The sequence below is a fragment of the Mustela putorius genome, unplaced genomic scaffold (assembly GCF_011764305.1).
Source record: "Mustela putorius furo isolate JIRA1106 unplaced genomic scaffold, ASM1176430v1.1 tig00003870_pilon_pilon_pilon, whole genome shotgun sequence".
NCBI lineage: Eukaryota > Metazoa > Chordata > Mammalia > Carnivora > Mustelidae > Mustela > Mustela putorius.
Genome location: NW_025422022.1, coordinates 11,139,342 through 11,159,870, shown reverse-complemented (window position 1 = coordinate 11,159,870; position 20,529 = coordinate 11,139,342). Strand labels below are relative to the sequence as shown.

At 48.9% G+C, this 20,529-nt stretch overlaps 1 protein-coding gene across 2 annotated transcripts; it reads right to left on the bottom strand.

The window, feature by feature from the left end:
• Positions 1-421: 421 nt before the first annotated feature.
• CD83 (CD83 molecule) lies at positions 422-18,854 on the bottom strand. 2 transcript variants are annotated; one of them, XM_004753743.2, is made up of 5 exons: positions 18,685-18,854; positions 18,453-18,568; positions 5,248-5,458; positions 2,858-2,964; positions 422-1,594 (listed from the first exon to the last, which is right to left on the bottom strand). In XM_004753743.2, the coding sequence occupies exons 1-5, from the start codon at positions 18,719-18,721 to the stop codon at positions 1,469-1,471; spliced, it is 597 nt and encodes a 198-aa protein (XP_004753800.2). In that variant the 5' UTR covers positions 18,722-18,854; the 3' UTR covers positions 422-1,468. The 2 variants fall into 2 exon arrangements, with proteins under 2 accessions (XP_004753800.2, XP_004753799.2); XM_004753742.2 differs by having other exon boundaries at positions 422-1,597; positions 18,685-18,849.
• Between the last annotated feature and the right edge of the window lie 1,675 nt (positions 18,855-20,529).

Here is a 20,529-nt window from a genome sequence, read left to right as displayed (position 1 = left end):
ATGACATGAAGGGTATGACAAAGAAACAAGAACACAGAATTATCTCGGCTTCCCTCTGACCCCCTAATATCAGTGTGGGCTGTGCACATGCTACTAATGGGATAAGATCTCTTTGGAAAGCAAACTGGGAAAGGGCCAAGTTTGATAAAAGAAATGAAGCAACTGTCAAAATGTCAATGCAACATTTTGTGGACTCCCTTCTCTCCATGGCCCAGGGGTTCCTGGGCGTCCATATCTTAGAGTACTATTGGCTGCTGTGTCACTGACCTGGCCTCCTCACTTCCCCAAAATAACTCACAGAAGACTATGGAAAAATCTTATTTGTGGCCTTCTTTGTTCGGAATGCTGGAAAACATGAAAAGTGAAAGCTATTTTCTCGTGCCCAGAAGACCACTGTAATAACAAGGATAATGACCCAAGGGAGTTTCAAATTTTTATAGTGCTTTATGCTTTTCCAAAGCATTTTCACATACATTATTGCAATCAACTCAGACAACAACCTTTCGGTTTACAGCTGAGAAAGGAGAAATCATGAGGACCCTGTTCAAGATCATACAGACAGGTAGTGAGACAACCGGGGCTAGAAGCCAGATTGCATGACTGGGCCAGCATCTCCAGCTGGTCATCACCTATCCGGCTGTCCCGTGGTCATGCCCTCTGACTTCTCCAACCTCTCACTCATATGCTACCTCCATACTGAGGTCACTTGTCCGTCAGCCCTGACACCTGACTATACATGTCGATTCCAAAAGGAGAACAAAAGACAAATCCTTCTTTGACGGGTATCTATGGCTATAAAAATAAACATAGCACTCTTCTTTATTGCTCCTTTATGGGTGTCTTTCCCAGACGAAAAGGCCCCATTTGAGAACAGTTCATCAACTTGTTATTTCTATGAACACACAATACTCCTTCGTAATAGCAGAGCCTTCACACTGGGAAATTGTTTGCTAAATGTTCCCCACTGTCTCACAGTTTGGCTGTCGATTTCTCCCAGATATAAACCATCTGGGCTGGTGCAAGAAAACACAGCAAATTTAAAGAGATGTTTCCCAGATGTGCAGAGGACAGCGGTCCTGACAAGTCTGTCACAGGGCCAGCTCCAGGCATCCGTATTTCCCAAGATCCCTTTCCAACTGCGTCTCACCATAGCTTGTACACGACTGAAAAGAGTTCCAAGAGGTTGACCAGATAGCTGAGGAACATGCTAGGGAAGGTAGCTGTGGAGCTGCAGAACTGGGGACTTCCTGCAGGTGGCCCCATACTACGTAGTTACATAATAGTTTCTGAAGTCCTGCTCACAAAAAAAGTGGGCTAGGATCCTCTGTCAAGGGTTTCAGAAGGACATCCTTCCCAGGCAGGATGCTTCCTTCCGTGTGGGGCTCATTCTTCTCTCGTCCTGAGGGACGTCCCGGCGTACTACTGAGCCTTCTTCGACTTTAGGAAATATAACGGGCAGAAATCCTGCTCATACCGTTTCGGTCTTGGGAAGAGTCACTGGCTCCAAATGTTTCTTTGGGGAGGTTACTGGGAGAAATGCTCGTTCCATGACAGGCTTAGAAAAATCTGGGAAAATACTCTGTTGTTGTGCAAACTTCTAAAAAATAAAAGGTAAGTTGAGAGATGAATAATAGGGAAAATGCATCGTTCCCTAAGAGTAGGCTCGCCAGCTCACTCTGGCAGCCTCGTTCAGTCTACAAGTGGGCTCCTACTGTTTCACTGGCAACTCCAAACTGACCACAAGATCCCCTGACTACAGACTGAGGCCATTTTCAGCCCCTACGGTTAGTTATCTTCAGCGAAAATCAGTGCCCACCAAGACAGGAATTTGCCTGCAAAAAACTAAAGTCACTCAATTTTAAAATTTGCACTCCAGTAATTCTAACTATCTTGTGCACAAATAACTCTAACAATCAAATCATAAGCTCCTTGAGAGCAAGAGCTATGTCCTATAACCTTTTTATGTCCCCTATCAGTGCCTAGCTTAATGCCTGTATACAGTAGGTGCTTACTGGATTGGCTGATGTCCAAAATAGCACCCAAGAGATGACTTCATGGCCAGAGAGGCAAGGAAGTGAATAGTGGGGGCCAGTGAGTGACAAGAACTGGCCCAGGGATAGCTCTTGGGTGAGCTCTGTCCTGGTCCCCAAGTAGCCAGTCCTTCCTGACACTGTTGTGATCCATGGGACAGAGCACTTCCTAGTGGGCCCGGCCCAGAGCTGGCCTTGCTCCCCTACAACTCTGGTCAATCCAGGTGCGTAGCCATGTGGAAAAAGGGTCAGGGTCTTGAAGCTGGAGAGCCTGCTACTAACGGTTCAAGGGCATGTCAAGGACACTTAAGCACTGGCCAGCCATCTTTCACACCAGGACACTCCCTGTACACCCCACTACCCTGGCTTCTCGGGGTTAATTCTCAAAGAGTGGGTGGAAGGTCTGAAAATATAAGAGAAGAGAACCCGCTTGGAGGAAGCAGTTCAAGGTCAGGAGAAGGAAACTAGTCTACTAGTCTACCGTGACTGCCCAGGATCACTAGCCTATGGCAAGAGTGGTGCCTTTGCCCCGGGATGGTGGAAGGCTGCCGCTGCACTGACCACCACTGTTCCCACCCGGGCCTTCTCAAACCTGCCTCACACGCCTTGCTTTGTTTTCTCCTCATGGTGCTCTGCGCAGGGCGAGCGGATGGAAAACGAGCCCAGCGCTTCCCACAGTGACCTCACAGTGCGGGCGCCTTGGCAGGTGCAGTGTTCAGAGAACATCTCTCACCACCATTAAATGATCCACAGTCTACAGCATATATTCGGATTGGTGCCCCGGCCTGTCTTTCCATCATCATCGGAGTTTTTAAAAAGATACTTACACAAGTGAAAATAATGAGTGTTAAGTAGAAGACGACCAGCGCCAACAGCAGCACGATCTCAGCTCGGTATTTCTGAAAAGTGTCCTCTTTGCGTTCCTTAGGGCACCCTTAAACAAAACATGAGTAAAACGTGAGGCCGTTGAACAGGACTTTCTGACCATGATGAAAAGCTGAGAATGCTTCACACTGGCTTTCTGCGAGCCCTGCTTGTCTCCCACTCCCAACCTCACGCCGGCGCCGTCGGGAAGAAGAGCGCGAGCGACAGCAGCGACAGCGATGACCGTGGCGGCTGGCGCTCGCTCGCACCTGTGCCTGGCTGAGTGCAACGGGCCTGGCCTACGGATCTCACTGGAGCTTTGGAGGCAGGTGGGAGCATCTCTATCTTACAGACAGAAGGGTCGGGCTTCAGAGAGGCTGAGGCAGTGAGGCAGGTGGCAGGCCCGGGAGTCCGGGCCAGACTGGCCCCGCTGCCCATCTGCCTCCATTTCAGAGGCCGGGCCTCTCCTGGCTTGTCTGATGTCTTCGCACGGGATGCCACACCCTTTGTGAAGCTCTGTGTGATCTATCTAGCTTCTTCGGTGCTGCGGGGAATGCTAGGTGTTCTGCCATCGGGAGGACCAGGGGATGAAGGAACAAGGCGGGCGAGCTGCCTGGCTGGTGACAGAGTCAGCACCTTTCTGTCGAATCATGAGACTCCTCGGCCAAGGCCAGCAGCCAAGGTGAGCCAAGGGGCTCCCCGGGGACTGCCAAAGGCTTGGCTGCAGCCCTTGGGGATGCCAAGGGGTCGGCAGGAGCAGCCAGACCTTCTGCCCAGGAGGAGACATGGACGGGACAGCCTCTCCTCACTCAGACGTGACAGCCAATGTGTGCTGAATCTGCTGGAAGGCCCAGGCAGGGGCAGGTGGAGTGCAGGTGATGGGGGAGGTCCTCCCCCACGGCCAGGGGTTGCTGGCCACCCCTAAGGCTGGATTCAACATCTCATAAGCGGCAATAGAGGTGGGATCTCACCAGGGTCTGAGACTAAAGAAAAGAAAGGTAGAGAGCCATCATCTTAATGGTGCCTAACCTTTATCTGGCACTCCGTGCATCCAGGCATGGGACAAATCATTTGAGTACAATATCGCCTTCCTCCGTCACCATAAGAGCATGTTGGAGAGGGGAGGGCCCCCGTTTTAGGGATGAGAGGACTGTGTCTGGCCCAAGGTCACATACTAATGAGCAGCCCTGCTCCTAACAGAACCAGATCCAAGGGACACACCAGCTAAGCTGCAGGCAACACAGCCGTCGGGAGAGGAGAGGAGAGGAAAGCAGCTGTTTTCTGTTTCTCTGGGCTCCGCGCACCACAGGACAGGCCTCCTCTCTCTGCTCTCCCTCGGGCACTTGTGTGACCATGAATATTCCCGCGCAGCCCACTGTGTGACAGCCACCACAGAGACCAGCCCAGGGCGGGTCGTGTTAGAGGTAGCAGGTGCACGAAGGTCAACAGAGCAGCATAATGGGCTCGAGACTGAGAAGGATATAAGGAGAGAGTGTGTGTGTGTTTGTGAGAGAGAGAGAGAGAGACCGTGAACCAAATCCAAACACTGAGCCCTACACAGCGATCCTGTTCTTGTGAAAAAAAGGAATATCCTCTTGAGTCAGATTCCTTTCACATTTCTAATAAAAGGGAAAAGTTATTATGGTGCAAAAATCAGGAAACTCTATGACAACAGCATGTTTCTCACTTCAGGCTTCCACCCTTAATAAGCGCTGGGCAAAAGTCAGACGCAAGGCATATTTTAAGCTCCATAAAGAAAAAGTATGGGAAAAAAATCCAAAGAGACAATCCTTGTCCTGGAGCTCCAGTCTTGGTATTACCGCATAGAGCAAAAATGTGCGCTCTGTCCCTGGGACATTTTTTTCCCACGTGTCCTTTTTCTTTGGCCCTAGGTGAGGTGTGGGGCAAAGTCATCACGATAAAGGGGAGGGAAAGGCTGTTCTCATGGTAAAAAGGTGGCAACAAGACACAGCCCCCTTAGGCCAGGTTAGAAAGGCCCGAAAGGTGGAACATAGCCGCCTGATGCATTCAGGACTACACGGTTTTTCTGTCCTCCAAAAATTAGTGTTGGATACTTCTGATTGGCTTCAAAGGGCTCTTGTAGGGATACACAACACCCGGGTTCATGGTTTGGCTACATTTGGTATCTATCTATCCGACTAGGGTAGATCTGTCTTTAGAAGGAAGGAGGGAGCAGAAAAGGTGATGACCTTCTCGTAGGAGAATTTAGCTTTCAGCCATGGATGCGACCCAAAGCTCCCAATCAGACTCCAGTCGGGAGGATGGGTTTTAGGACCTCCTGCAAGTGCCCATACGTTTTGCAAGGAGGACACAGGGGCAGCAGGTCACTCACCTGTCACTTTCAAGGTCACGGTGCCGCTTTGGTTTCTCTGCCCATCCAGCTCCTCCACCGTGCACCTGTACGTCCCCGCGTGGCAGCGGCTAGTGTTCCGGATCTTCAAGTAGAGTCCTTCCCCGGAGGCTTCTAAGGAGGCTTCTTTCTGCAGGTGGGACCACAGACCCTCCTGAGGCACCTCCATCCGCTCCTGGCCGCCCTCCGTCAGCTGTCGAGAAAGAGTCACACTTCATCACACTGTGACACAGCCTGCACACTCGCCCCACGCGCCCCCACCACCATCAGGTTCTGCCTCCTGTTTTCATAACATTCATCCTCAGCTAGTTTTTTGTTTTTTTTTTTTTAAAAACAAAATATTATGCATGTGTGGCCTTCGGGGGAGGAGGAGAAAAATCTATGAAAATTCTTTCAGGCTCTATCTTTGCTGGGACAGGGTGAGGCCTGCCTTTGGTGATTCCGTGTAACCCAGCTTCCAGCCTCCCCAAAGGACAGAGCGGCACCGGGGACAAGAAGGACCGCCGGACAAGGGTGACGAGCAGAAGCGCATGAATCACTCTGAGTCCCATTTCGCGGCCGACGGCTCTGTCTGAAACGTTCTCTTGTTTCCTTCCAATGCCAGCTCCCCCCACTGAATGACTCCTAGCATCTCGGCCCTTCATCTAAATGTTCCCAAGGGGGCGTGGCTCAGCGGATAGCACGGGGCACCTGAGCCAGGCCTCCTAGAAATGGACACTGCGTTCTTCCAACCGTGGTGTGCGTGGGGCCCCCGCGGGACATCACGGGGGACACGGTGCTGAGCCTCCAGTGGGGCACGAGGGCGCGGCCGCCACCCCGTGTGCAGATGGGCCATGTCAGATGGCGCGGCTCACGCCAGGACGCACGTGGAAAGACCCTGACCGCCGCGATCACCGTCCCCGCCCAGAGAGGCCGACCAGTCCAGCCCCACTGATGGGGCGGCCTCCCTCCCTGAACTGTCTCCGCAGTCCGGTGGGTGGTGTCTTTGCATCTTCTGTTACTTGCAAGGTTAGGCGACCACCCCATTCCCCCATGGAGAGTTTGCGTTTCCCGGATGAGCTGGCCCGCCGCTCCCCCACGGAAATGTTTTCAAGCTTCCAAAACTGATGGACACAAACGGGAAGGCAGTCACTGTTGTCCGCGCTCAGGGGGGCACCCCGCCCTGGGTCCGATGGCTGGGGCCAGCATGGAGCCTGCGCCTCGGTGGCACTCCTTCCCTGTCCCAGTGCTGGGACAGCGCCCTAAGCCACCTCCGGGAAAGACCTGGGGGTCAGCAGCGTTCCCTGCCCTGCGTCACACGCCTTTCCCTGTGTGTCACCTGCGCCGGGAGCCTGCAGCTCCTCTCCCGCTGGCCGCGGGGGAGCCAGTGCGGGGACTGCAGGAGCCAAGGAATCAGGCAGGGCCCGGGGAGGCAGGGGCTGCGCGGGAAAAGGCACGCACGCACCCCTGCACGCACGCTGTACACACCCACTACACATGCGGCACACATACCACACACTACTGACCACACATGCGCCACACACTACACACTACACACACGCTGTACACACACTACACACTACACACAGGCCTCATACACATCACATACTACACACTATACACACTCTGTACACACGCCACACACTACACTACAAACATGCTGCAGACACTACATATACGCATTCAGCCCCACAATACACACACACTGCACACACACAGATATGACACACACAGCACATGCACAACACACGCACTACACATGCACTTCACACACCACACACATTACACCCACACACACTGCACACACAAAACACACACTATACAAAGTATGCACATAATACACATACATACACACAGCACACATGTGCTACACACACACCACACACTCCCCACACGCTCGCTGGCTTCCACTGCATTCACTAAGCGAGGGGGCGCACCTGGAGGCAGACAGAAAGCCCGGCTGCAGGCTCGTTAGCATGCTGGGAACGGGCAGCAGGGACATCTGGTGGCAGATTTACCGCTCCCGCAAGAAACCCGCTCCATTCGCTCCATTCACTGCCCCCTCACAGGCCGAGACGAACGGCTCTGCTCAGGCAGAGTCGCTGGAAGTAAATCCCACTTCTTGACGGTTCTTCCTGTGTTGAAAGACTCCTCCCTAAATCATCAAGGGTCTGTAGACCGGGGCCTTCAGATGATCAAAAATAAGGCAAAATACAAGGGGTGCCCAAGGAAACTCAAGGGGAATTCAAGCCACATAACGGATTCTGGAATACATCAACTTGAGCCCAGTTTCTCTCTTTTCAAGCCTAATTAAACCACAAACTACAGCCTCATTGTGTACTCACGCCTGCCCCGTCCCCCGCGCCTGGCAGAGGGGTTTCCTCCTACCAGGCCTTTGAGGGGCAGGTGCCCAGGACCCTCCAGGGACCATGTGTCCCGAGAGCTGCCCTCACCCCTCCACACCACCACTTTGAAGGAACACAGCCCCGTCTCTGCAGCATCCATGTCTCCCCCACCCTTATTTTCTGAATTAACCTCCAAAGGCATCCGCTCAATTTATTTTTGATAGATTTCCCCAGATCCTGTCTTGCTAGAAATCCTGCATCTGAAACAACAGAAACTTGGTCGCAACAATCATTTTGAGATTATCTCCGGTTTTCTCCTTGGGAGCCTCTGGTCTCATCCAGTGACCCCTCCCTCAAATCAGAAAGAACCATTTGAAAGTCAAGATCAAAACCAAGAAGCCCTCTGGAGGGGAAGGAAACAAACCATTGTGGTTATTTACAGAAAGGTGGCCCTGTGATCCTGCTGCTGCTAAACCCGGCTGGAGCGAGTGTGTGCAAGTGATCAGAACGGCCTGGCGGTGGCCTTCCGCCTACCTGCAGAAAAGAATTCACTTTAAAAATCAGCAGTAACAACAGCGAAGGCGTTTATTGGATGGTCAGATTTCCACGGGGCCTGCGGCAAAACCTCCAGGGGGCCTCTAGTTATTTTCAAAGGGCAGAACTAAGGCCGAGTGAGAGCATGAGAAAGGCAGAAGAAAGAAGAAGGGAAAAGACAAAACAAAGAACCCCAAAGCAACCTGCAGAATTTTGATTTACTGACCCATCACAGCCATCCGAGGGGTCATGGCAAAATAACTCTCATGGGGCCATCTTCCAATGGCCTCTTCCTGGGTCTTCCTGAATGACCCGGAAAACTGAGCAGACGACGGGCTGAACTTGGGAACTCCTCTCAAAGGCACAAGCAGCGGTCTTTGCCTGATGACCAATATAGCAAAAGGAGCCTTCTGGGCACCTGGAAATGTTTCAGAACACTCCCTCTCGCTTCAGGCTGTAGGTACACACAACGCCTCGTCCCCCATCTTTATGCCATTTCAAGACAGATCTTCTCACGTGACTCCATCTGGGGATTCTGGGATTTGCCTACAGCTGCAAAAATAGTTGTGGATTTTATGTTCACATTGTATGCTCAAAAAGCAAGCAGGTACCAGCAATACCAAGAGACTTTTTATCCAAAAGTTCAAATCATTAACTTCAGTTCTGTGACCAAGCGGCTATCAGCAGAGTCCACTGTGGCAAAAGCAGCACCGCTCAAGAACCAGAAAATTTCAGAAAGAGGGAAACAAAGCAACCAGCGAAGGGGCCATCCTCAACTTGGCTTTGTTTTAGGAGTTCTTATAAACATCTGAGCTGACTCAAAATCAACCACTGGCAAAGAACGGCTCTTTAAACGTTCCAAATCCAAATGCGTTTCATTGCTTCTCTGCAAAAGCATTTTAGGAAATAGTAATTTATAACAAAAGGAACCCTCGGATTCATTCACAGCCAAGCATAATTGATGGGGACTATTTAATGCGTACTTTACAAAGCTAATATTGTAGTGTGCTAAACCACAACACGATTTGGGCAAATTAATTCCTCAAAACAGTCATCCCAATTATGTTTTAAAAATCCACGCTCCTTGCACTAACTCTTATGCTGACAATTCTATATTTTTGATTGGATTAGAGAAGGGTAAAGTACAAGATAATTCATTTTCAGAAAGCCAAGGGACATTTGATTTGTCTCAAGGCCCTCAGTGTGCTTAAATAATTTGAGTAACATATTCTTTCTCTAAAATAGAGATTTTACCTTAAGGAAACCACAAGTCCCAAATTAAATAAACTCTTTAATTTGACGAATACTAAAGGAAACAAATACAAGTATTAATTTTAAGGGCATGTGAATTAAGTGTTTATTTTAATAGGACAAATTTAAACTAGAATAAAAGAAATCAAATAAAGAATTAATATGTTGGAAGTTGAACTGATATTTCAGTCAAAAATCTTATTACTGTGAAAAGTTATTTTTTCAGTTTAAATAATTTTATCCAATTACCATATTTGAATATAAGAGAGCAAATAGTCCCATGCCTGCTGCAAAGAGAGAATTTTGATCACAAATCTGGAATTCAAATTTATCATACATGAGATCTGTTAAGAATGTGATAGCAAACTAAAAGAAAAGGAAGAGAGCCTTTTGAGAAGCAAAATGTGTGTGCTTCTATATGCATTTAAATATTTAATCCAATAATTTGATTAAATGTATTTAAAGGTATGGACTTTATGTATTTAAAGGTGGTATGAAAGTAATCTGATATATTCCAATCACATTGAACAGCTTTTTCTTTATTGCATTTCTCATGCACTAACTTTCATGTACCTTGGTTTCTAACTCAATTAAAGTGCCAATATAATCCTCATTCATCATAAAAACAGCTCTTTATAACGTGCAAAATAGTTTGGCTCGGAGGTTGATGTCATAATGAGGGCAGAATGTATGCACATTAACATCGTTTTTTTCTAAGTGTAGTTTTATTGGAAAAATGATTTTCCACTTTGAAATTTACTGGGTCTAACAGACAGAGCTGAATTGATGGCTGCTAAGAGAGTTCTGCGTATGGCAGAGACAACGAAATTAAGAGCACAGGCTTTGGAGTCGAGCAGACCTGGAAGCAGAGCCCAGCCCCACCGAAGCTCACTCTGCTCTTGGACAACTGACCCGGCGGCTTCTGTCTGCTCTGGGGACACGGGGGTCATTCTAACTCACCAGGGCGGTGTGAAGACGCCCGCGATGATGGACGTGTGTCGTAGAACTGTCCATCAGCCCTGCAGCCATCTGTCCATCACACAGAGAGCCCTAAACGTGTTACCACTCTCTCTCCTTTTCCCAGCCCACATTTCATTCAGCATTCTCAATTGCTCCTGGCACACTGGAATTATTCAAAAGGCATTTGCCAAGTGAACAGGCGACGTTTAGAGAAAATGAGGGAGTTACAAGGGCACTGGCTTTGGAATCAAAGGCCCAGTGTGCAGATTCGTGGTCCATGAGCTGGGTCGTCTTCAGTATAGCACCTCATCTCTGAGTCTCACATCCCCACCTGCGACTCTCTTACTTGCTACGGGAAGCTATTTTAAGTACCCAAAGCGAAAACATATGAAAGTGCTTTACAATGGGTAACACTGGTTGTAGAAGTTGTTCTATCTGATAGCTTTCCACTCTATCCATGCTCTCCATCATTCTTTACTGCTGATTACTTCCTGTTTCCTCCCTGGAAAAGTTGTCCTAGAAGTCCCAACCTCTGCTCAAAAGAGAAATTGTTTTTCAACCCATGATGCATCCAAGATATCTACAACGTTCTGAATTTACTAAAGCATCATGGTACTAAAGGCGGCAAAATCTTTTGAAACTGGGACTTGCCCTTTTGTTGTTCACGCCAAGCATCCCTTCTTCCATCTGCAACTTCTGGGTCCTGCGGGGCCTGTAAGGGGCAGTCTTATGAGCACTGATTCAAAGCCTTCCGAGATCTCGACACCTGGTTCTAGAGGAGGCACATGTAACTTCAGCCCTGACATCTGGGACCAGAGACACCGGCTCCGAGGGCCATGTGACCCAATCAAAGCCACTTAAATATAATCAGACATTTGCTGAAATATGAGAAGAGAGGCACAATATTTTCCTTTGCATGTGACCCTGAGAGGGTCCGCAAGACTGCGGTTACCAGCCACTGTCTCCTGGCCATGTGGACGGAGGCTGATGACAAAACCACTATGAAGAAAGGAAGAGTTGAGGGACAGAAAGACACCAAGCCCTGGAGATAGTCACGAACCTCTAAATCCAGCTGGATTTGTTGCCGACCCTGCCATAACGAAGTGCAACACTGAGCCCCTTGAAATAACAGAAATGTATTTTCTCGGCACCCTCGTGCACAGTTGGTGGGAATGCAAACTTGTGCAGCCACCATGGAGAACAGTACAGAGATGCCTCGAGAAATTAAACATAGAGCTACCCTATGATCCAGTGATTCCACTACTGGGTAGGTACCCAAAGAAGATGAAAAGACTAATTTGAAGAGATGTATGCCTCCTTATGTTTACTATAGCATTATTTACAATAGCCAAACTACGGAGGCAGCCCTACCATCCACTGATGGATGAATGAATAAAGCAGATGTGGGGTGTGTGTGTGTGCGCGCGTGCACGCGTGTGTGTGCACATATACACATACATACACACACGCACAATGGAATATTATCAACCATAAAAAAGAATGAGATCTTACCATTTGCAACAATGTGGATGGAGCTAGAGAGTATTATGCTAAGTGAAATAAGTCAATCAGAGAAAGATGAATACCCTACGATTTCACTTAGAAGTGGAATTTAAGAAACAAAATGAATGAACAAAGGAAAAAAAAAAAGACAAACAAAAAAACCAGACTTAACTCTAGAGAACAAACTGATGGTGACCAGAGGAAAGGCGGGTGGGGGATGGGCGAATTAGGTGCAGGGGATGAAGAGCGCTGAGTCACGTACAGAACTGTTGGATTGTTATATGGTACATGAGAAACTAACATAACACCGTGGGATAGCTATACTGGAATTAAATTTTTTTTAAATAAAATTTAAAAAAATAAATGTGTTTTCTCACAGTTCTGGAGCCAAAAACCCAGAAGCGAGGGGCTGGCAGGGCCACGCTCTCTCTGAAGTGTCCAGGGGAAAATCTGCTTCATGCCCCATTCCTGAAGCTTCTGGTGTTTGCCAGACATCCTTGTCATTCCTTGGCTTGTGGACGCATCCCGCCAGTCTCTGCGTCTGCCTTCATACGGTGTTCTCCCCGTGTGTCTATGTCGGTAGCTCTGTTTTCTCTTCTTACAAGGACACCAGGCATTGGATTAGGACCCACCCTAGATACTCAGTATAACCTCGCTTTAAAAATTGATGACTTTTTAATTGATGACTTCTGCAAAGACCCTATTTCCGTATAAGGTTACATTTGCAGATACCGGAGATAATTTTCCTGTGGGACACAATTCAATTTCAAGTGTGAATTACAGTTTTAAAGTTTTTTTTTTTTTTTCCCATTTCAACTATATAAACCAATATATTCCCTTTACTTGAAACGAGTTTGACTGGATCACAACACTTCGCAACTGAAAAGGGTCCTCACTGATAGGGATACCTCAAACTACCCCATAAATTAATGTGACATGGAGGGAGGTCTCTCCACATGGCTTCAGCCTGTAGACCAGTCCCTTGTCCCCTGAACTCAAATACGTGCCTCTCCTCCAGACCTAATCCAATTCAGAACCCTTGTGCTCTAGAACTGGCCCAGAGTTTCTGATTATGAATTGCTTATGGCAACTGGTACCCTGTTTTTCTCGTGGGCTTTCTCCACCCGGACCTATAATCCTAATGAACTACCCCCTCTTCTGGAATCTCTTGTCTCCTAGAGATTTGGGACAAGAACACGCAGTAGACTGGTTGCGGTTCCACAAAACGCCAGGTGATAGAAATAAGCCTTGGGTTCCCAAGTCCGAAGATTATGCAAACAATTTCAGATGAAGAAACCCTTTTTAAGGTAATGAATCCCTTTTTAGCCCTGCTCTATGCTAAACCTTCCCTTACATCACTGAGACCTTCTCCTAACTTCCTCTTCTTTGTGTAGTGACATAACCAAATACAGAAGTAAGATAATACTGTTTCTCACATGACCTAGGTTCCCCCTTTTACTCATGGAAAACAAGGTTTTGATTTCTTTGTTTAATCCCCAGCTGCCTTCTTCCTCCTACAGTAAGACTGGAGCAACTTTGCTCTGATTTGTCACATCCCCAAAATCTCAGTGATGACCTGTTCGCAGCTGGCTGAGACTTGCAGAGCCCCTCCGAGGCAGCCACGTGCTGTGTTGCCGACTCATTCATAGAATTGTGGGGACACAACAGGTAGCCAAGAAAGAAGGGAAGGCAAATCTCAGAAATGTGCCGAGGTCTCGGCTGAGTTGACCTGATTGGATTTTGCTGCAGGGAGAGAACATGGTCTCCCTCTGGGACTCAGCATCTCCCAGGATGAATCGGAGTATGTCTTTCACCACAAGAGATATGCTCTTCTTTGAAAATATGTGCCATTAGGTCATTCTCTTTGCTTAAAAACTTTCAACGACTCCTTGCTGCCAAAAGGAGTTCAAGCCATTATCGTTGGGCATCCGAGGTTCCTCACCACCTTCTCTGTAACATCTCCCAGCCCTCTCCTGTACAATTCTTCCTAACAGATCCTGGGCCATCCCACTGGTTCCTTAAAATGCTTGTGGGTTCCTTTTCCACTCCTTTGCTCAAGATGGTCCTCTGGCAAAAGCTCCCCGTTGATTTTAAGATGGCCAGCACGAGGGCCAGGACTTGGAATAAGTTGGGACTTTAGAAATGTTGGCTAATCCAAATGTCAATACAAGAGACTTCTGAAAACCAACTTTATAGTTCTTCATGGTTTGACCTAAGGTAAAGCCCATAAAAGCAATTCAACCAGGCCAAGTAGGTGCTAATGAGGATGGCAGAACTTTCCTTTGATGCTAACACACACATCACTTTCACATTTCAGTGTCTCAGGGCTTCTCTGTTTAATATGAGAATGTCTCCTTCCTCTCCTAAAAACATGCTGTTCACTCTGTCTCACAGCAGATAAAATTCTAGACTCAAGGAAGTCTAGTGAGCTAGTAAGTGGCACACACTGGCTCCTTCACCATCAGCATTTGTGGCCGTGTAGATTACATCTGCTCAGACAGGTCATCAATTCCAGCCTCTGCTAAGGGATTCTGCTTTTGAGGGCTTCTTGCTTTTGGGGCGCCATCACACAAGGCAGTCAAGACAGAAAATACAAGTACACTGAAAAGGAGATTTGCAACACGCACGGAAGACAGCTTCATAACAGACGGAGAACAAGCAAGATCTGCGTAGGGACTATCCTTGAACTTTCGAAGCTGCTTCATGCAAGCCATTAACCAGCTCTCCGCCACAGCTCCGTGAAGCCTGGAGATAGTCCAGGAAATGTCCCCGCTGGGGGCCCTTCTCACTATTACAAAATCAAGACTGACCTCTGAAATCAGTCTTACTTCCCCTTTCTCCCTTCTGCTGGAAATAATCTGAAAAGGGCATTTGTCTTGTGACGCGTCTCTGTCCTCACCCCCGCAATGTCATCTCCCAGGGTGACATTACATATCCTCTTTCGTTATGTATCAGCATAGGCTATCGGGGCTCCCAGCATGCTACAAGATGGCAGTGCACCTCTCTGATAAATAACCACTTGTTATCACTGGCGGCAAAATCACCGTGCTCAAACACCCCATCCAGTATCATCCTCTCCCTCCAAACCTAGTGCAGTTTCTGTAAAGAGACTATGACCCCATGCTCAGCATGAAGGCCAGGAGTATCTCCTTAATGGATCGGCTTACTCCTGGCCAACGTGGGATGGCGCTGTGCCCTCTGATGCAAGAGGCTCACAGCCAATGGGAGAGACGCTGGACCAAAGTCGGCTTACGTAATTTCTCAAAAGATCTCCCTAAACAACCGCAGTCAATTCACAACTTGAAAGGCTTAAGTCTAGCTGCTGTTCTCCTGGATATATGAATGAATGCACATTTCTATTTCATCTCAGTCATCCCCTTGCCTTAACAGGCACACGCAGGAAAGGATGACAGGAGGACCCACGGATGGGTCCCAGTTAGAAGGACACTGGTCCATGGCAAGTAAGAGTTGAGTTCACAGGAATTGGGCTATCTCTGCCCACTCCTCACTCCCCCAGGACCCCTGTACATGTCTGTATTAAGCCTCCCCTAGCCCCTCTCACTGTGCCTTCGAAACAGAGGATAAAATGGACACTGTTTCTTCCCCCACTCGCCCTAATGTTACAAACGCTAATTGGATGCCCTTTGTTTTGGATCTTTCCGCACAAGGCACGATAAGAAACACACAGTTTACATGGGTCCTTTGGTAATGACAAGTAATCACTGCCAATTGGATAGTGGCAGGATACCCAATGGTGGGGGAGAACTGAGTGGTACACGGTATTTTAAATTGTGAGTCATGGGGTGCCTGGGTGGCTCAGTGGGCTAAGCTTCTGCTCAGGTCATGATCTCAGGGTCCTGGGATCGAATCCCCCCCGCTCAGCAGGGAGCCAGCTTCCCCCTCTCTCGCCTGCTGCTCTGCCCACTTGTGATCTCTCTCTCTCTCTCTCTCTCTCTCTCTGTTAAATAAATAAATAAAATCTTAAAAAATTCAAAAAAATAAATTGTGAGCCATTATAACCATAATTGTGATTTGCAGAAGTCCTTGTGAGAACGTGAATCAATCTGGTAGATGGTAAAAACAAAATAAAACAACAACAAACCCCCTCCAAGGGACCCTCTGCTTCCCTTGTCCAGCTCACTGTGGACTGTGCAAAGAGATCTGACAAGCCACACTAGTGATGAGGAGGAAGGTGACATGCACGAGGCTGGCTGTGGTCCTCAGGTTTACGGTCCTCCTCTTATAACCACCTCTTCAAGTCCACTGAAACATTATGCAAGAAAGCGATGTGGGGGAAAATGACAAGATGCTCAATCTTCTGTAAAACTAAGTATTTCAGCATTTCACCACTGACCTGATTTCCAGAATACTCTACCCACTTTTGTTGTACAAACACAATAAGCACAAAAGTATAATTACTGGCTGGAAAAGAATAACTACCTACAGAACACGCTGAGACCTGTCAAAAAGCACTTGAAGGAACAATGCATTTCATTTTCAAGGGATCTGAAGAGTTTACTGGCATCTCGAAGCTCCCCTATCCACCACGACCTGTTCACAGTTTATCTCTTTAAAAAATAAATAAATAAATAAATAACTATGGCATGATTTTGCAATAACCCTATTCCATGAACCAACAACAAAAAAAAAAAGAAAATGCCAAGAGACCATCATCTTTTTTTTTTTTTTAACAGAGTTTGAGAGACCTTCAGGGTAAATCACGCAAGAACTATGTTCAATAAACAAGCACATACATTATAGAATTACATCATCAGCTGACATCCAAGGAGAAGCCAAAGGTTAATTGCTATGGTTTACTGCAACATTCCAAACGGCCCTGTGCAAGAAGATTTACCTTGACAACTGTTGGAATTTTACAGTCTGAAATGCCACCTACTCGTTTCATGAGTACTTTTTAATTACTCCCCTGGGGATATTAATACTATTTTCTCTTTTAAATTCGTCTCGGGAGGGGATGGTGGTTTCACATCCCCCCTCCTACTCCCCACCTTCTTTAAGATAACTAAGTCTCTGCCTGGCTAGATGAAGAACACCTTTACTTTCTTTACCTTAAGTAACTGAGGTAGAAAACAGAGACATCAAGATAACACCTCTGAAAACCACCTCAGGTTGTGGAATCAGACTGCTTGGTTCAAATCCCACCCTCCTGCTCCCTTAATCAGCTGGGTAACAGTGAGCAGGGATTCCTTCACACCCTGAGACTCAGTTTCCTCATCTGTAAAATGGGCAGATGATCTCTTAAGTCCACTGGAAGGACTGAAACAGATAACAGAGGTAAAGATTCACCTCAGAGGCTGGCACAGAGGGAGGAGTCAAATAATCATGTTTTTACAATATTTCTGTTTAAGTGCTATTGTTTTTACTGCAAGAACAATTTCGGAATTGCTACATTCTCTGATCCCACTGTGAATACAGTGGAAACGAAGTGGGAATAGTCACAAACCTACTTTCCTACAAGATATGGTGCTCCAAGGCCGCAGCGACATAGCAGGTGCCCAGAACTCACGGAGAGCCAGCCTGGATTCACGGAGCACCTTCGCAATTAGCAGGCCACCCACTGGGTGTTGTGCAGAATACAGGAACGCAATGTCGCAGCACCGTCTGGGGAAACTGACCAGCTGGTCAGGAGAACACACACACACACACACACACACACAGCTGTCCCGAGCCGCCTTGCTAACTGGCCTGATGCAGCTGCGGATTCTTACAGCATCTTTTTTGGAGGGCAGAAGAAAAGGCCTGCACTCTGTGGAAGGCAGCAGATGCAGGGATTTCCTCTAAGGTCAGACAATTCAGTCAGAGCCCCTGATTAAGGCTGGGAGATCACATGCACTTGGCTCAAACTAGAGGTGCTCCTGTGGCCCTAATCTCATGTACGCAGGTGAGCAAAAGACCAGGGACTGCTTGGCTTGTCAAAGACTGCCAGAACCGCGCTCTTAGCATCTGAAAATGTTCCGGTTGAAAGGAGTCCTTAAAAAATGCCCCAGAGCAGCTCACTTCTCTTACGGTGAGGCCGGCCCCTTCCCAGATGACCCCCTTGCTGTGCCTCTCACCCCTAGGGGCTGCCCGCCAGAGTCCCAGGCAGCAGGACCAGCGAGGGGCCAGGAGAAGCCGCCATGGGGATTGCTGACAGACGACCCCAGCAGGCAAACAAACCGAAATCACAGCGGATGATCTCCTAGTCCTTTATTCCTTCCCTCTCTGCCCCAAATCCTGGGCATCACAGTCCCCAGACATGAGAAGTCAGAAATCTGGGGACAGGCCTTCTGTCTGATATCCATATCCGGCCACAACCACAGGTGGCCTCCAGAATTCATCCAAAATAAGAGGGTCTCTGCGCTCCCAGGGGCTTATTTGGATCCTTCATTTCAGGCCACTTTTAGGGGCAGGAAGAGGATTAGGTCCTTGGGGAACAAAAATCTAATCTAATCTAATCGCCTGGTACCAAGATGCGGAGGGGGGTTAAGGGAGGCATGCGGGAAGACCCGGGAGTTGGAGGCAGTCCGGCTGGGGGCCACACACAGGGTCGCCAGCCCCAGGGAGGTGGTCCCCCTCTGCCTCCGACGAAGCCGGCCGAGCCCTCGCCGCGCTTACCTTGACCCAGAAGACTCTGTAGGGGCCCTGAGGGTCCGTGTGGACGGTGCACGGTAAGTCCGCCTCCTCGGAACAAGCCACCTTCACCTCCCGCGTCGCGGACGCCAGGCTGCAGACTGCGAGAGCGACAGAGAGAGCGGCGTGAGCCAGCGAGAGGACGGGGCTGGGGGCGGTGGGGGGGAGATCGCCGGGAGGGGATGGGAAGGGGAGCGACAGGCGTCTGGGGCCCTACCGCAGCTCAGGAGCAGGAGCCGGAGGCCGCGCGACATGGCTGGGGACTGCCGGCCTGGGGTGCGCTCCGCGGCGCCGCTGTCTTATACGCGCGTACAGGGACTTCCCCCGGGAGCCGGCCTGGGGGAATCCCCGGCGGGCGGCGGCAGCGCGGGACCCGCCAGCCCTCCCCGGCGCCTGCCTCCCGCGGGGCGCCCCCGCCCCGGCCCCGCCCCCGCGCGCGGCCCCTCCCCCGCGCGCCCCGAGGCCGCGCCGCTGCGCTGGCTGCGGGGCCGCGGCGATCGCCACCCGCGCGTGACGCGGCGCGCTTGGGCTTTGCAAAGGGCGCGGGCGCGCGTGTCGGGGCCCCGCTGACCCTCCCCGCGAGCGGGAACGAGGCCCGGCCAGGGGAGGGGGCGGTCTACTCCTGGCACGACCCCAGAGTCAGAGTGATGGCGCAGCTCCCCCAGTCGCCCGGCGTGGGGGTGGGGACGCCCGAGGTGAACTCGGGACTCTCTACTCCAGATTCGATTGTCACCAGAGACGCCTCGGGCTTCCCGCGGAACTCCGCAAGCCTAGTACGTGGCTCCCTGCCTGCTGGCGGGGGCGATCAGGCCCAAGGAGAGCCTCTCCTGTTAAAATGAGACACACACGCAGACGAAAACAAAACAACGCAGCGGAAGAAAATAGAAATCACCTTCCATTCACCCACAAGTAACTTCTGTTGACTTAAGTTGTCTTGGCTTCCATGCATACATTGGTATTTTTTTTTTTTAATGGGACACTCTATCCACTATTTTGTAACCTACCCTCTTTTAGCTTAATATTTTGCAAGAGTTTCCACCCCACTAGAAAGTTGCAACAGCATCATGTTGTTCGCCGCAGAATATTCCATCAGGCAGTTCCACCCCAAATTGGAACCAATTAGATCGAGTGAGACAGGATGGGTCTAACGTTATAGTGAGTCCAGGATCTTTGGTGGTGGGAGATGGCTTCTTCACTATTAACATTACAAACGGCGCTGTGACTGTTACAATGAACTTCTTGGAGAGAAACCTTTGCTCCCACATTGCTCGTTTTCTTTGAATGAATGCCTAGAGGAAATTGTGCTAAATCCAAAGGAATTTGCAATTTCGTGAAACACTGCCAAAATTACCTTTGCGGAGGTGTTCTCAATCTCTATTCTCACCTGCAGTGTATGAGGGCGCCTGTTTCCCAACACTCTCGCCAGCATAAACTGTTGCCCTTGGAAGTAGTTACAGCAATTGACAGGGTAAGTGCCTTTCCCCCAAACTCGCCAACCTAAGTTTTTAATTGGGAAATGTTCAGACGTACAAGTGTAGAAAATGAAAGTACCAGGCACATCTGTATGCAATATATTCTTAATAAAACATCTGTGCCTTGCTAGACCCCATACCTGTTAAGCCTTTTTCCAACTTGCCACTGTGATAAACAATGTTGCCTGAAGCTGGACATGGTCAGATCCTCTGGCCAAGCAATCCCACCACCTTATTAAACATTGACACTGGGGCGCCTGGGTGGCTCAGTGGGTTAAAGCCTCTGCCTTTGGCTCAGGTCCTGGAATCCAGAGCGCCTGGGGCTCTTGGCTCAGTGGGGAACCTGCTTCCACCTCTTTCTCTCTCTGCCTGCCTCTCTGCCTACTTGTGATCTCTGTCTGTCAAATAAATAAATAAAATCTTTAAAAATAAAAATAAATAAATAAACATTGACACCATGTTCTCCAAAATAAACATGCCCATTTATACTCTTCAACCGGACTTGATATCATCAGATTTTTTTTCCGTCTTCTCCAATCTAACGAGTATGAAATATCAGATCTTTTTTGTTTAATTTACATGACACTGAT